This window comes from Telmatherina bonti (assembly GCF_933228915.1).
Source record: "Telmatherina bonti genome assembly, chromosome: 6".
NCBI classification, from domain to species: Eukaryota; Metazoa; Chordata; class Actinopteri; order Atheriniformes; family Telmatherinidae; genus Telmatherina; species Telmatherina bonti.
In genome coordinates, this window is record NC_136624.1 from 1,569,063 (window position 1) to 1,586,239 (window position 17,177).

The following is a 17,177-nucleotide window of genomic DNA, read 5'->3' on the forward strand; positions in this document are numbered from 1 at the left end:
CGGACACGGCTGTCTTTGGTCATGCTGCTCACAAAGATTCATCGCCATGCTCTGCATGCTTGCAGGGAGGACGTCGTTTATCATGTTTTTCCTCGACAAAGCTTGGATCTGTTTGAAGTTTGTAGTTTTATGAAAGAAATGCTGCAGTTTTCCATCTGGAAAAGAATAAAAACTTATGAAACTTCCCGTTTCTTCCAGGGTTTGCTCCGCTACACCATGAACAAGATGAAGAACTTTAAGAGGCGCTTCTCCTTGTCCGTCCCTCGCACCGAGACCATTGAGGAGAACGAGTTCACGGAGCAGATCAACCAGCTGAACCTGAAGCACACTCAGGGTAAGAAAACCGCTTTCACCGAGGAATCCCCGCCCTAGATGATGATGATGATGATGATGATGATGAAACCTCCATCAATGGTCAGAGTCAGGAGAATCCAGGTGTAGACCTCACATCTCCATGGAAACTAGCAGGTCCTTCATCGCCATGGAAACTAGCAGGACCTTCATCTCCATGGAAACTAGCAGGTCCTTCATCTCCATGTCAAACAAATGCAAAGTAATCAGAGAGACATGAACAGAGTTTTTAGAGACAGAATGAAACATTTAACTACAAAATGGTAAAGACATGATGTGTGATTGTGGCTGCTAGCTGCCAGAGTTTCTGTCCCACGGAGACGAGACAGACGTCTTCCAGAGTTTCTGTCCCACGGAGACGAGACAGACGTCTTCCAGAGTTTCTGTCCCACAGAGACGAGACAGACGTCTTCCAGAGTTTCTGTCCCACGGAGACGAGACAGACGTCTCCCAGAGTTTCTGTCCCACGGAGACGAGACAGACGTCTTCCAGAGTTTCTGTCCCACAGAGACGAGACAGACGTCTTCCAGAGTTTCTGTCCCACAGAGACGAGACAGACGTCTTCCAGAGTTTCTGTCCCACGGAGACGAGACAGACGTCTCCCAGAGTTTCTGTCCCACGGAGACGAGACAGACGTCTCCCAGAGTTTCTGTCCCACAGAGTTTCTGTCCCACGGAGACGAGACAGACGTCTTCCAGAGTTTCTGTCCCACAGAGACGAGACAGACGTCTTCCAGAGTTTCTGTCCCACGGAGACGAGACAGACGTCTTCCAGAGTTTCTGTCCCACAGAGACAAGACAGACGTCTTCCAGAGTTTCTGTCCCACGGAGACGAGACAGACGTCTCCCAGAGTTTCTGTCCCACAGAGACGAGACAGACGTCTTCCAGAGTTTCTGTCCCACGGAGACGAGACCGACGTCTTCCAGAGTTTCTGTCCCACAGACACGAGACCGACGTCTTCCAGAGTTTCTGTCCCACAGAGACGAGACAGACGTCTTCCAGAGTTTCTGTCCCACAGAGACGAGACAGACGTCTGCCAGAGTTTCTGTCCCACAGAGACGAGACAGACGTCTTCCAGAGTTTCTGTCCCACAGAGACGAGACAGATGTCTTCCAGAGTTTCTGTCCCACAGAGACGAGACAGACGTCTTCCAGAGTTTCTGTCCCACAGAGACGAGACAGACGTCTTCCAGAGTTTCTGTCCCACGGAGACGAGACAGACGTCTCCCAGAGTTTCTGTCCCACGGAGACGAGACAGACGTCTTCCAGAGTTTCTGTCCCACAGAGAAGAGACAGACGTCTTCCAGAGTTTCTGTCCCAAGGAGACGAGACAGACGTCTTCCAGAGTTTCTGTCCCACGGAGACGAGACAGACGTCTCCCAGAGTTTCTGTCCCACGGAGACGAGACAGACGTCTTCCAGAGTTTCTGTCCCACAGAGAAGAGACAGACGTCTTCCAGAGTTTCTGTCCCACAGAGAAGAGACAGACGTCTTCCAGAGTTTCTGTCCCACAGAGACGAGACAGACGTCTTCCAGAGTTTCTGTCCCACAGAGACGAGACAGACGTCTTCCAGAGTTTCTGTCCCACAGAGACGAGACAGACGTCTCCCAGAGTTTCTGTCCCACGGAGACGAGACAGACGTCTTCCAGAGTTTCTGTCCCACAGAGACGAGACAGACGTCTTCCAGAGTTTCTGTCCCACAGAGACGAGACAGATGTCTTCCAGAGTTTCTGTCCCACAGAGACGAGACAGACGTCTTCCAGAGTTTCTGTCCCACAGAGACGAGACAGACGTCTTCCAGAGTTTCTGTCCCACGGAGACGAGACAGACGTCTCCCAGAGTTTCTGTCCCACGGAGACGAGACAGACGTCTTCCAGAGTTTCTGTCCCACAGAGACGAGACAGACGTCTTCCAGAGTTTCTGTCCCAAGGAGACGAGACAGACGTCTTCCAGAGTTTCTGTCCCACGGAGACGAGACAGACGTCTCCCAGAGTTTCTGTCCCACAGACACGAGACAGATGTCTTCCAGAGTTTCTGTCCCACAGAGACGAGACAGATGTCTTCCAGAGTTTCTGTCCCACAGACACGAGACAGATGTCTTCCAGAGTTTCTGTCCCACAGAGACGAGACAGATGTCTTCCAGAGTTTCTGTCCCACAGAGAAGAGACAGACGTCTTCCAGAGTTTCTGTCCCACAGAGAAGAGACAGACGTCTCCCAGAGTTTCTGTCCCACGGAGACGAGACAGACGTCTTCCAGAGTTTCTGTCCCACAGAGACGAGACAGACGTCTTCCAGAGTTTCTGTCCCACAGAGACGAGACAGACGTCTTCCAGAGTTTCTGTCCCACAGAGACAAGACAGACGTCTTCCAGAGTTTCTGTCCCACGGAGACGAGACAGACGTCTCCCAGAGTTTCTGTCCCACAGAGACGAGACAGACGTCTTCCAGAGTTTCTGTCCCACGGAGACGAGACAGACGTCTTCCAGAGTTTCTGTCCCACAGACACGAGACCGACGTCTTCCAGAGTTTCTGTCCCACGGAGACGAGACAGACGTCTTCCAGAGTTTCTGTCCCACAGAGACGAGACAGACGTCTTCCAGAGTTTCTGTCCCACGGAGACGAGACAGACGTCTTCCAGAGTTTCTGTCCCACAGAGACGAGACAGACGTCTTCCAGAGTTTCTGTCCCACAGAGACGAGACAGACGTCTTCCAGAGTTTCTGTCCCACAGAGACGAGACAGACGTCTTCCAGAGTTTCTGTCCCACAGAGACGAGACAGACGTCTTCCAGAGTTTCTGTCCCAAAGAGACGAGACAGACGTCTCCCGGAGTTTCTGTCCCACAGACACGAGACCAACGTCTTCCAGAGTTTCTGTCCCACGGAGACGAGACAGACGTCTCCCAGAGTTTCTGTCCCACAGAGACGAGACAGACGTCTTCCAGAGTTTCTGTCCCACGGAGACGAGACAGACGTCTTCCAGAGTTTCTGTCCCACGGAGACGAGACAGACGTCTCCCAGAGTTTCTGTCCCACGGAGACGAGACAGACGTCTTCCAGAGTTTCTGTCCCACGGAGACGAGACAGACGTCTTCCAGAGTTTCTGTCCCACGGCGACGAGACAGACGTCTTCCAGAGTTTCTGTCCCACAGAGACGAGACAGACCTCTTCCAGAGTTTCTGTCCCACAGAGACGAGACAGACGTCTTCCAGAGTTTCTGTCCCACGGAGACGAGACAGACGTCTTCCAGAGTTTCTGTCCCACGGAGACGAGACAGACGTCTTCCAGAGTTTCTGTCCCACGGAGACGAGACAGACGTCTTCCAGAGTTTCTGTCCCACGGAGACGAGACAGATGTCTTCCAGAGTTTCTGTCCCACAGAGACGAGACAGACGTCTTCCAGAGTTTCTGTCCCACAGAGACGAGACAGACGTCTTCCAGAGTTTCTGTCCCACAGAGACGAGACAGACGTCTCCCAGAGTTTCTGTCCCACAGACACGAGACAGACGTCTTCCAGAGTTTCTGTCCCACGGAGACGAGACAGACGTCTTCCAGAGTTTCTGTCCCACGGAGACGAGACAGACGTCTTCCAGAGTTTCTGTCCCACGGAGACGAGACAGACGTCTTCCAGAGTTTCTGTCCCACGGAGACGAGACAGACGTCTTCCAGAGTTTCTGTCCCACGGAGACGAGACAGACGTCTTCCAGAGTTTCTGTCCCACGGAGACGAGACAGACGTCTTCCAGAGTTTCTGTCCCACGGAGACGAGACAAACGTCTTCCAGAGTTTCTGTCCCACAGAGATGAGACAGACGTCTCCCAGAGTTTCTGTCCCACGGAGACGAGACAGACGTCTTCCAGAGTTTCTGTCCCACAGAGACGAGACAGACGTCTTCCAGAGTTTCTGTCCCACAGAGACGAGACAGACGTCTTCCAGAGTTTCTGTCCCACAGAGACGAGACAGACGTCTTCCAGAGTTTCTGTCCCACAGAGACGAGACAGACGTCTTCCACAGTTTCTGTCCCACGGCAGCTGGAGAGGACATCTGTTACATTTCCATTTGTGATGCGCGTTGTTACAGCGCCATGTGACGCTTTGCCCATATTTATGAAAACAGAGGTTGTGTTTGTGATCACGTTATCTGAGTTATGGGCTAAATTTGGACCCTTTAACGTGTTAGGTGGGCTAAATTTCTGCTTGTGGTTTTAGCAAATGTCCAGTTTGAACGTGGTTAAACAAACTTTTCGTGTAGGCTGCTAGTTAATCTGGTGGTTTATGTGTTTACTTTTTTGTTTATGAGTGTTTAAAGGTTTTTACTGGCGAATTGAGCACTAGAGTGGCAACCTTTTTTTTTCTTTTAGCTTCTTCTATTCATCTTTATTTGTACAGCGCCACTTCACAACAATGTTGTCACAGGACACTTTACATACACATCATTTCATACATTTCCTATAATAGAAACCAACTGATTGCATCGAGTCATGACTTGGATCCAATCCTCCATCCTGAGCTGCACGAGGCGACAGTGGGAAGGAAAAAACTCCCCTTTAACAGGAAGAAAACCTCCGGCAGAACCCGGCTCAGGGAGGGCAGCCATCTGCCTCGACTGGTTGGGGTGGAGAGGACAGGAAAGACAGATCAACATGTACAACTGCACTTATTCAGGAAGACCAAGAATTTATTTTATTAGTTATTTACAAAAATACAAATTACTATCAACAAAAACAAAAATAAACTGAAAAGGACTCAAATTTACATTTAAATTCACAGATACAGTTGTGCTCATTAGTATTTGTCCCCTTTAATTAAAGAAAAGGCTGAATTTACAACAGTCACTCAAATAACTGGAGACTTAAAAAAGAAACAATACCTAAAAATTTGCAAAAATATAATTTAATATTATAAGACCTGTTTTTTTTTTCATTTAATTGAGTTGAAGAAAAAAAGAAAAGCAAACAAACAAATGTGTCCTAGACAAAGTAGAGCATTTTTCTGTTGAACAGTGGGACAAAATACCTGTCAACAGGTGCAGAAGTCTGACTGGGAGGAACAGAAAACACCTGACTGGAGTGAAAACAAAGGATTCTTCTACTAAATATTACTTTATGAGTGATGAAATATGTAATAAATTATCTTATTTGTTTGCTTTTCCATCCAGATGGATGGATGGATGGATTTTCACACATTTTTTATTTTATTATGACTTCAGTCAATTTCAGCTTATTTTCCAGACAGCATTTTTTTTCCTTCATTAATGAAAGGTTGTGAATAAATAAGAGCACAACTGTATGAAGCAGGTAAGTTATAATTGTCCCATACCAAGTTGACAAATGGAACTAGAACCAGCTATTATTGAAATAATAAAAAATGTGAATGCCCATTTATTGAACTATGCTGAATGATTGAAATGAAATTGCATCAGTATAAGAAATTTAAAAAAAAAAAAGCACAACTGACATTTTGTATAATTGCCCCACATTTGGATTGAACCCACAAACTCCTGTATTGAAGAACACTGAGTTCCTCACTACACCACCTAGTTGCATCTTGGAAAAAGCATTTAAATGTTTTCCAGTTGGGACGGGAACGTCTTTTTTTTTTTCACATCCAGCAGGGCGGAATTAGCGGGATTGCAAAAACATGTGTGAGGTTGAACTAAACTCCAGTAAAGATGTGACAGACTTTATTGTTCAATGTGAAACACTTTGTTTAATGTGTGTAAGTTAGGTTTTTATCAAAGACTTGAAAGACTTTGCAGGGAGCATTGTTAGAACAAATCTTCCATATTTAACTTGGACATTTGCAAATAACTTCCTTTGCTCCTGGAAGTGTGCAGGTGAGACCAATAGTTCACACTGAGCAGCCTGCAGAACTACACGCCATCACACAAGCAACAGCCAACAAACAACAGAGCTGTATGTTAAATGCTGCATTTGAACCAGCACCTTGTATGTGTACCTGTGTACCGGTGCACAAAATGGACCAATCACTGGAGAGGATTTTAACATTTGGCAAAAATGTGAATAACTTGAAAAGTTTACATGTTAGAAAGACCAAAAGTCATAGCACATATCTCCTGAATGGGCTGAAGAGTTTGATATTTGAATGGTTGAAGTGAGACTGAAGGTGTAGGAGGAGCAGCGTGCCAAACATTTTGCAGGAAAGACACTGGAGACGGGAACGTGATGAAGTGGACACTGCAAACCGGTGCAGAGCTCTGAAACCCTGTTGAAGCTGTTTTCACCTTATTATGCAAAAACCGACCAATCACTGTGCTGAATTTCTGCAACGTCCAATGCACTGTGGGTTTGAAAGACTTTCATCCAATCACAAGGCTGAATTGATTTTTGCAAAATGTTAAATATCTCAAAAACTACAAAGATTTGAAACAACAAAAGTTGAAGCACACATGTCCTGAAGGAGCTGCAGGGTTTGTTTTGAGCATTGCAGCGTCACCAGCGATGAACTCGAAAGAAAAAATTATGGAGACGGAAATCTTCTTTAGCCTCTGTGGCTAATTTATTTAACAATAACAAAAATGTGCATCCTCTCTCGGAGGGAAAAATCATACCAAAAGGAGGGAAGAAGTAACTTTCCTGGGCGCGCTTACAGACGTGAACGTTACAATGCAGACCAGTGAAACAGCGCCTCACCGTGGCGACAATCACATATAAAATCCCTCTTGGTGATAACACTGAAAATGTCTCTACAACATGAGTACACAAAGTCTCTTAACAGTTGGAGATGTGACGGGTGGAGACGCCCGCGACCTGGAACGTGGAGCAGCCGGCGACGCCCGCGACCTGGAACGTGTAGCAGGGGGCAACGCCCGCGACCTGGAACGTGTAGCAGGGGGCGACGCCCGCGACCTGGAACGTGTAGCAGGGGGCGACGCCCGCGACCTGGAACGTGGAGCAGGGGGCGACGCCCGCGACCTGGAACGTGGAGCAGGGGGCGACGCCCGCGACCTGGAACGTGGAGCAGGGGGCAACGCCCGCGACCTGGAACGTGTAGCAGGGGGTGACGCCCGCGACCTGGAACGTGGAGCAGGGGGCAACGCCCGCGACCTGGAACGTGGAGCAGGGGGCGACGCCCGCGACCTGGAACGTGTAGCAGGGGACGACGCCCGCGACCTGGAACGTGTAGCAGGGGACGACGCCCGCGACCTGGAACGTGGAGCAGCCGGCGACGCCCGCGACCTGGAACGTGGAGCAGCCGGCGACGCCCGCGACCTGGAACGTGGAGCAGCCGGCGACGCCCGCGACCTGGAACGTGGAGCAGGGGACGACGCCCGCGACCTGGAACGTGTAGCAGGGGACGACGCCCGCGACCTGGAACGTGTAGCAGGGGACGACGCCCGCGACCTGGAACGTGTAGCAGGGGACGACGCCCGCGACCTGGAACGTGTAGCAGGGGACGACGCACGCGACCTGGAACGTGTAGCAGGGGACGACGCCCGCGACCTGGAACGTGGAGCAGGGGACGACGCCCGCGACCTGGAACGTGTAGCAGGGGACGACGCCCGCGACCTGGAACGTGGAGCAGGGGGCGACGCCCGCGACCTGGAACGTGTAGCAGGGGGCGACGCCCGCGACCTGGAACGTGTAGCAGGGGGCGACGCCCGCGACCTGGAACGTGTAGCAGGGGGCGACGCCCGCGACCTGGAACGTGTAGCAGGGGGCGACGCCCGCGACCTGGAACGTGGAGCAGGGGGCGACGCCCGCGACCTGGAACGTGGAGCAGGGGGCAACGCCCGCGAACTGGAACGTGGAGCAGGGGGCGACGCCCGCGACCTGGAACGTGGAGCAGGGGGCGACGCCCGCGACCTGGAACGTGGAGCAGCCGGCGACGCCCGCGACCTGGAACGTGGAGCAGCCGGCGACGCCCGCGACCTGGAACGTGGAGCAGCCGGCGACGCCCGCGACCTGGAACGTGTAGCAGGGGACGACGCCCGCGACCTGGAACGTGTAGCAGGGGGCGACGCCCGCGACCTGGAACGTGTAGCAGGGGGCGACGCCCGCGACCTGGAACGTGTAGCAGGGGGCGACGCCCGCGACCTGGAACGTGGAGCAGGGGGCGACGCCCGCGACCTGGAACGTGGAGCAGGGGGCGACGCCCGCGACCTGGAACGTGGAGCAGGGGGCGACGCCCGCGACCTGGAACGTGTAGCAGGGGACGACGCCCGCGACCTGGAACGTGTAGCAGGGGACGACGCCCGCGACCTGGAACGTGTAGCAGGGGGCGACGCCCGCGACCTGGAACGTGGAGCAGGGGGCGACGCCCGCGACCTGGAACGTGGAGCAGGGGGCGACGCCCGCGACCTGGAACGTGGAGCAGCCGGCGACGCCCGCGACCTGGAACGTGGAGCAGGGGGTGACGCCCGCGACCTGGAACGTGGAGCAGGGGACGACGCCCGCGACCTGGAACGTGTAGCAGGGGACGACGCCCGCGACCTGGAACGTGGAGCAGCCGGCGACGCCCGCGACCTGGAACGTGGAGCAGGGGGCGACGCCCGCGACCTGGAACGTGGAGCAGGGGGCGACGCCCGCGACCTGGAACGTGGAGCAGGGGGCGACGCCCGCGACCTGGAACGTGTAGCAGGTGGAGACGCCCGCGACCTGGAACGTGGAGCAGGGGGCGACGCCCGCGACCTGGAACGTGGAGCAGGGGGCGACGCCCGCGACCTGGAACGTGGAGCAGGGGGCGACGCCCGCGACCTGGAACGTGGAGCAGGGGGCGACGCCCGCGACCTGGAACGTGGAGCAGGGGGCGACGCCCGCGACCTGGAACGTGGAGCAGGGGGCGACGCCCGCGACCTGGAACGTGGAGCAGGGGGCGACGCCCGCGACCTGGAACGTGGAGCAGGGGGCGACGCCCGCGACCTGGAACGTGGAGCAGGGGGCGACGCCCGCGACCTGGAACGTGTAGCAGGTGGAGACGCCCGCGACCTGGAACGTGGAGCAGGGGGCGACGCCCGCGACCTGGAACGTGGAGCAGGGGGCGACGCCCGCGACCTGGAACGTGGAGCAGGGGGCGACGCCCGTGACCTGGAACGTGGAGCAGGGGGCGACGCCCGCGACCTGGAACGTGGAGCAGGTGGAGACGCCCGCGACCTGGAACGTGTAGCAGGGGGCGACGCCCGCGACCTGGAACGTGGAGCAGGCGGCGACGCCCGCGACCTGGAACGTGGAGCAGGGGGTGACGCCCGCGACCTGGAACGTGGAGCAGCCGGCGACGCCCGCGACCTGGAACGTGTAGCAGGTGGAGACGCCCGCGACCTGGAACGTGTAGCAGGCGGCAACGCCCGCGACCTGGAACGTGTAGCAGGTGGCGACGCCCGCGACCTGGAACGTGTAGCAGGTGGCGACGCCCGCGACCTGGAACGTGTAGCAGGTGGCGACGCCCGCGACCTGGAACGTGTAGCAGGCGGCGACGCCCGCGACCTGGAACGTGTAGCAGGCGGCGACGCCCGCGACCTGGAACGTGTAGCAGGCGGCGACGCCCGCGACCTGGAACGTGTAGCAGGCGGCGACGCCCGCGACCTGGAACGTGTAGCAGGCGGCGACGCCCGCGACCTGGAACGTGTAGCAGGCGGCAACGCCCGCGACCTGGAACGTGTAGCAGGCGGCGACGCCCGCGACCTGGAACGTGTAGCAGGTGACGACGCCCGCGACCTGGAACGTGTAGCAGGCGGCGACGCCCGCGACCTGGAACGTGTAGCAGGTGGCGACGCCCGCGACCTGGAACGTGTAGCAGGTGACGACGCCCGCGACCTGGAACGTGGAGCAGGGGGCGACGCCCGCGACCTGGAACGTGTAGCAGGGGGCGACGCCCGCGACCTGGAACGTGTAGCAGGGGGCGACGCCCGCGACCTGGAACGTGTAGCAGGGGGCGACGCCCGCGACCTGGAACGTGGAGCAGGGGGTGACGCCCGCGACCTGGAACGTGGAGCAGGGGGTGACGCCCGCGACCTGAAACGTGGAGCAGGGGGCGACGCCCGCGACCTGGAACGTGGAGCAGGTGGCGACGCCCGCGACCTGGAACGTGGAGCAGGTGGCAATGTGCATGAAGTTGACCCTGGAGCTGGTGACTTGATAGCCAGTCTGGATCCCAGAAGACCTTACTGGACCACCCTCTCTAACGGCTCTGGTCCATAATCCAGCCCAAGCAGCAGTCCCACCAGTTTACTGGACGTTATGTTCACTGGTGGTCTCTGCTTGTATCACCTGTACTGCCACGCGAAGGCCGACAGCATAAAGGTTCGGGGTCTGGCTCTATATGGGTTGGAGGGTCATCGCATCCCTTCTGCCAAGGAACTCGACGAGAGTCATCGTCACCGCTGGGTCCATAGCTGGCTGGTTCATTCTATCACAAGTGTGGTGAAAATGCAGAGACGGGAGCCAGAAATGCAGAATAATGCAAAATAAAACAGGAAAGTTAAACTCAAGATGAACATAGATGGAGCCGAGGAGAATAAGCAGCAGGCTTGGTCAAGGACCGGAGCTGTTCTTCTCGGTTCTGGTACTGGTGGAGGATTTTCTTTACCGGATCTAATTACATTTTTCCTACCTAGATCTGATGAAGGTTTTCCTTCTGGTTTTGGCTCTGGTAAAATTTCTCCTTCCACTTTTGGTTCTGATGGTGGTTTTCTTTCAAAGTCTGCTTCTAGTGGAAGTTTTCTCTTTCCTGTTCTGTAGTTATAGTGGAGGTTTTCCTTCTAGATGATCCTGATGGATGTTTTCTGAACCGTATCGGGTTCCGATGGAGGTTTTCCTTCCCGGTCCTTGTCTTGGTGGAGGTTTTCCTTTCTGTTTATGGTTCTGGTGGGGGTTTTGCTGGTTTCATTTCAGTTTTAGGTCTGTATCTGTAAATCTTCAGGGTAATTGTTTGTGTAAAAACAGGGAAAAATGTAAAATGGTGCAAAAAGCCGTAAAATGTTTTGTTTTAAAGTGCAGGGGATGTAGGTTTTCCAGATCGTCTCATGAGCCCTTTGGTTTTAACGTATTCTGCAGAATCTAATTTCTAATTGTGAGCTAAACTTTTTCCTCTGTCATTTACTGTCTATGAGTTCATGAGCAGTTTCTAGCTGTTAATAGTGCAAATGTCAGTTTGTTATGGCTTTTAATCGAGAAAACCTATCCTCTGTTTCTAGCAGATTGGAACAGATTAACCAGGTTTTCCGTGTTCTGAGCGGTACCACTACAGAGGATCAGCAGGTCTCCTGAAGGGAATGAGGGTTATAACAGGATAAGTAGGATTAGATAATGCAAAGAAACAGAACACCTTCAGAATGAAGTTTTTTGGGGTAGGTCTGCATCATTTCCCAGAGTTTTACTGATTTGGAGGAGTGGAAGTACAGTGCTGCACAGGAAATTCTCATGATTAACTCCTCCACCACCTTGTTACACAAGGAGATTGTTTTGGTGGTGGCAAAGTCCATGACGAGAGGTGGTCATGCTCTCAGGCTATCAGTCTGTCCATTTATTCCCCTCTCAGCTCTGGTTAATGACTTCAGGAAATTTCTTCAATTAATGCTGAAACATTTATGTAGAATCAAAGATGAACTCACTAAAATCTGTTGTTAAAAAATGAAGCAAGTTGCACTTCTGGCCAAAAGAATTCCTGTCCAACAGGAGAAAACGATCAAGTGAAGACAGATTATATCCAGACTGCATGTTGGAAAAGTAAAGCATTTTTATGCTACATTCGCAGTAAAAGATGATAAATCCTGTAAAAAAATTTATTTTTAAAAGTCAAAATATGTTGATCATATTGGGTGCCTGGCTTTATGATCTTTGGCTTTATATCATACAAGGAGTGATGTAGGAAGGGGGGGCTGGATCACATCCCAGCAGTCTTTGGGCGAGAGGTGTTTTTACTTAAACACTGAACCCAGAACAGGCTTAAAAACCTGAAATAAATACCAGGTCTCTACATCTGGAACTTCATATTCTTTTTATTTGTAACCTAAATCTTTTCATCACAGGCCATCAAGGCCAACACATGAAAAAAATAATAATTATCCCTTTCAACAGAACAGACCATGCCTTCAGTAAATAAAACCATATTTATCCAGTTTAGTTTGCTTCCATTGACTCTGATGATGCTCATGGGTCCAGTCCAGATACTTGGCGTCGCTTTCTACATGCGTTAGTGGAGTCCAGCTTTGAGCTGAGGAGGTTCTCAGGACTGGATGAAGGTGTTCATCAGTGAGATGACGTCTGTGTTCTGTTCATCTGCAGAACATAGAGAGCATTTGCTCAGCTTGGGCTTGAGTCGGGCAGTGTGTCGGGAGGTCAGGTGGAAACTGTGCAGCTCCAACAGAGTCATAGTTTGACTTATGCGTGTCATCACACTGTAGCTCAATGAGCTCCATTTGGAGGCTGGTTGGTGCGCTTTTCACGTCAACAGCAAACCGGTCACTAAAAAGTTCAAATCTACATTTTTTTGGCTTCAAGTCGGCAGATTGTCGGGTAAATTCAGCGCTAAGTAGACCGAGGTTTTCAGCAAACTGTGCAGAAGGCAACACGGTGGTAGAGGTCTGCTCTCTCATGACTCGGCAGCACAAACGATGAGCCAGGTTTCCTCGCTGCATCGGACTCTCCCACAAGCACAACTTGGTTCTAAAAGCCCTCACGGCGTTGTCATAGTGATGACGTGCACGTGCCCTGAAGCTGCAGATTGAGTCGAGGTGGGGGGGGGCGTTTTCTGGTTCGGAGTCTAGCTCGCCGAGCAGCATTGTGGGATTTGTCATGTTAGGGGTACGTGCGCTGTATAATGGATTGACGGGCCAGACGTAACACATATTTGAAATCATCTCGCGGGCCAAATATCATTTTAGTGCGGACCAAAATTGGCCCGCGGGCCGGAGTTTGACATGTATGATGTAGAGTTACCACTTAACCTAACATGTTAACCTAACACTGTCTCTGGACAGTGGGAGAAAGCCAGAGTACCCAGAGAGAACCCACTCATACACAGGGAGAACATGCAAATTCCACACAGAAAAGCCACTGTTTGAACCTCATAACCAGTTGAGGATTGAACCAGTGAGGCCATTGTGCTAACCACTACACAACTGTGCAGCCTGTGTTGTAAACTCCATTTTTCTCCATATCGACATGAAGCAAAACACAGCTGCTGCACTTATGATCTGAAATTTGTTTGAACATGATGACAAATCTAAAAAAAAAAACAAATAAAACAGGATGAAAAGTTTAAAGGAAGTAGGTAGAAATATGAGCTCTTGTTCCACCTCATCAGCATGAGAATCTCCCGTTCCACCTCATCACCATGAGAATCTCCCGTTCCACCTCATCACCATGAGAATCTCCCGTTCCACCTCATCATGATGAGAATCTCCCGTTCCACCTCATCACCCTGAGAATCTCCCGTTCCACCTCATCACCATGAGAATCTCCCGTTCCACCTCATCATGATGAGAATCTCCCGTTCCACCTCATCACCATGAGAATCTCCCGTTCCACCTCATCACCATGAGAATCTCCCGTTCCACCTCATCATGATGAGAATCTCCCATTCCACCTCATCATGATGAGAATCTCCCGTTCCACCTCATCACCATGAGAATATCCCGTTCCACCACATCACCATGAGAATCTCCCGTTCCACCTCATCATGATGAGAATCTCCCGTTCCACCTCATCACCATGAGAATCTCCCATTCCACCTCATCATGATGAGAATCTCCCGTTCCACCTCATCATGATGAGAATCTCCCATTCCACCTCATCATGATGAGAATCTCCCGTTCCACCTCATCACCCTGAGAATCTCCCGTTCCACCTCATCACCATGAGAATCTCCCGTTCCACCTCATCACCATGAGAATCTCCCGTTCCACCTCATCACCCTGAGAATCTCCCGTTCCACCTCATCACCATGAGAATCTCCCGTTCCACCTCATCAGCATGAGAATCTCCCGTTCCACCTCATCATGATGAGAATGTCCCGTTCCACCACATCACCATGAGAATCTCCCGTTCCACCTCATCATGATGAGAATATCCCGTTCCACCACATCAGCATGAGAATCTCCCGTTCCACCTCATCACCCTGAGAATCTCCCGTTCCACCTCATCATGATGAGAATCTCCCATTCCACCTCATCACCCTGAGAATCTCCCGTTCCACCACATCAGCATGAGAATCTCCCGTTCCACCTCATCACCATGAGAATCTCCCGTTCCACCTCATCACCCTGAGAATCTCCCGTTCCACCACATCACCCTGAGAATCTCCCGTTCCACCACATCAGCATGAGAATCTCCCGTTCCACCTCATCACCATGAGAATCTCCCGTTCCACCTCATCACCCTGAGAATCTCCCGTTCCACCTCATCACCATGAGAATCTCCCGTTCCACCTCATCAGCATGAGAATCTCCCGTTCCACCTCATCACCCTGAGAATCTCCCGTTCCACCACATCAGCATGAGAATTTCCCGTTCCACCTCATCACCATGAGAATCTCCCGTTCCACCTCATCACCCTGAGAATCTCCCGTTCCACCTCATCACCATGAGAATCTCCCGTTCCACCTCATCAGCATGAGAATCTCCCGTTCCACCTCATCATGATGAGAATCTCCCGTTCCACCACATCACCATGAGAATCTCCCGTTCCACCTCATCATGATGAGAATATCCCGTTCCACCACATCAGCATGAGAATCTCCCGTTCCACCACATCAGCATGAGAATCTCCCGTTCCACCTCATCACCATGAGAATCTCCCGTTCCACCTCATCACCCTGAGAATCTCCCGTTCCACCTCATCACCATGAGAATCTCCCGTTCCACCTCATCAACATGAGAATCTCCCGTTCCACCTCATCATGATGAGAATATCCCGTTCCACCACATCACCATGAGAATCTCCCGTTCCACCACATAAGCATGAGAATCTCCCGTTCCACCACATCAGCATGAGAATCTCCCGTTCCACCTCATAAGCATGAGAATATCCCGTTCCACCTCATCACCATGAGAATCTCCCGTTCCACCTCATCATGATGAGAATCTCCCGTTCCACCTCATCATGATGAGAATCTCCCGTTCCACCTCATCACCCTGAGAATCTCCCGTTCCACCTCATCACTCTGAGAATCTCCCGTTCCACCTCATCATGATGAGAATATCCTGTTCCACCACATCACCATGAGAATCTCCCGTTCCACCACATAAGCATGAGAATCTCCCGTTCCACCACATCAGCATGAGAATCTCCCGTTCCACCTCATCAGCATGAGAATATCCCGTTCCACCTCATCACCATGAGAATCTCCCGTTCCACCACATCATGATGAGAATCTCCCGTTCCACCACATCATGATGAGAATCTCCCGTTCCACCACATCATGATGAGAATCTCCCGTTCCACCTCATCACCCTGAGAATCTCCCGTTCCACCTCATCACCCTGAGAATCTCCCGTTCCACCTCATCACCATGAGAATCTCCTGTTCCACCACATCACCATGAGAATCTCCCGTTCCACCACATCAGCATGAGAATCTCCCGTTCCACCTCATCACCCTGAGAATCTCCCGTTCCACCACATCACCCTGAGAATCTCCCGTTCCACCACATCACCATGAGAATCTCCCGTTCCACCTCATCACCCTGAGAATCTCCCGTTCCACCTCATCACCATGAGAATCTCCTGTTCCACCACATCACCATGAGAATCTCCCGTTCCACCTCATCACCATGAGAATCTCCCGTTCCACCACATCACCCTGAGAATCTCCCGTTCCACCACATCAGCATGAGAATCTCCCGTTCCACCACATCACCATGAGAATCTCCCGTTCCACCACATCAGCCTGAGAATCTCCCGTTCCACCACATCAGCAAGAGAATCTCCCGTTCCACCACATCACCATGAGAATCTGCCGTTCCACCTCATCACCATGAGAATCTCCCGTTCCACCTCATCATGATGAGAATCTCCCGTTCCACCACATCACCATGAGAATCTCCCGTTCCACCTCATCACCCTGAGAATCTCCCGTTCCACCTCATCATGATGAGAATCTCCCGTTCCACCTCATCACCATGAGAATCTCTCGTTCCACCTCATCACCATGAGAATCTCCCGTTCCACCTCATCACCATGAGAATCTCCCGTTCCACCTCATCACCATGAGAATCTCCCGTTCCACCTCATCACCATGAGAATCTCCCGTTCCACCTCATCATGATGAGAATCTCCCGTTCCACCTCATCACCATGAGAATCTCCCGTTCCACCTCATCACCCTGAGAATCTCCCGTTCCACCTCATCACCATGAGAATATCCCGTTCCACCTCATCATGATGAGAATCTCCCGTTCCACCTCATCACCATGAGAATCTCCCGTTCCACCTCATCACCATGAGAATCTCCCGTTCCACCACATCACCATGAGAATCTCCCGTTCCACCTCATCATGATGAGAATCTCCCGTTCCACCTCATCACCATGAGAATCTCCCGTTCCACCTCATCACGATGAGAATCTCCCGTTCCACCTCATCACCCTGAGAATCTCCCGTTCCACCTCATCGCCATGAGAATCTCCCGTTCCACCGCATCACCCTGAGAATCTCCCGTTCCACCACATCAGCATGAGAATCTCCCGTTCCACCACATCAGCATGAGAATCTCCCGTTCCGCCTCATCACCATGAGAATCTCCCGTTCCACCACATCACCATGAGAATCTCCCGTTCCACCTCATCACCATGAGAATCTCCCGTTCCACCTCATCACCATGAGAATCTCCCGTTCCACCTCATCACCATGAGAATCTCCCGTTCCACCTCATCACCATGA

General features: G+C 52.2%; 1 protein-coding gene across 1 annotated transcript in view; it reads left to right on the top strand.

Moving 5' to 3' along the window:
• Nucleotides 1-207: 207 nt before the first annotated feature.
• cdk18 (cyclin dependent kinase 18) overlaps nt 208-17,177 on the top strand; it is a gene marked incomplete at its 3' end in the record, with an annotated part of 177,419 nt that continues 160,449 nt past the window's right edge. The window contains exon 1 of the mRNA XM_079242514.1: nt 208-334. Within this exon, the coding sequence (XP_079098640.1) occupies nt 217-334 (118 nt within the window). The 5' untranslated portion in view covers nt 208-216. The remainder of the gene's footprint in view (nt 335-17,177) is intronic.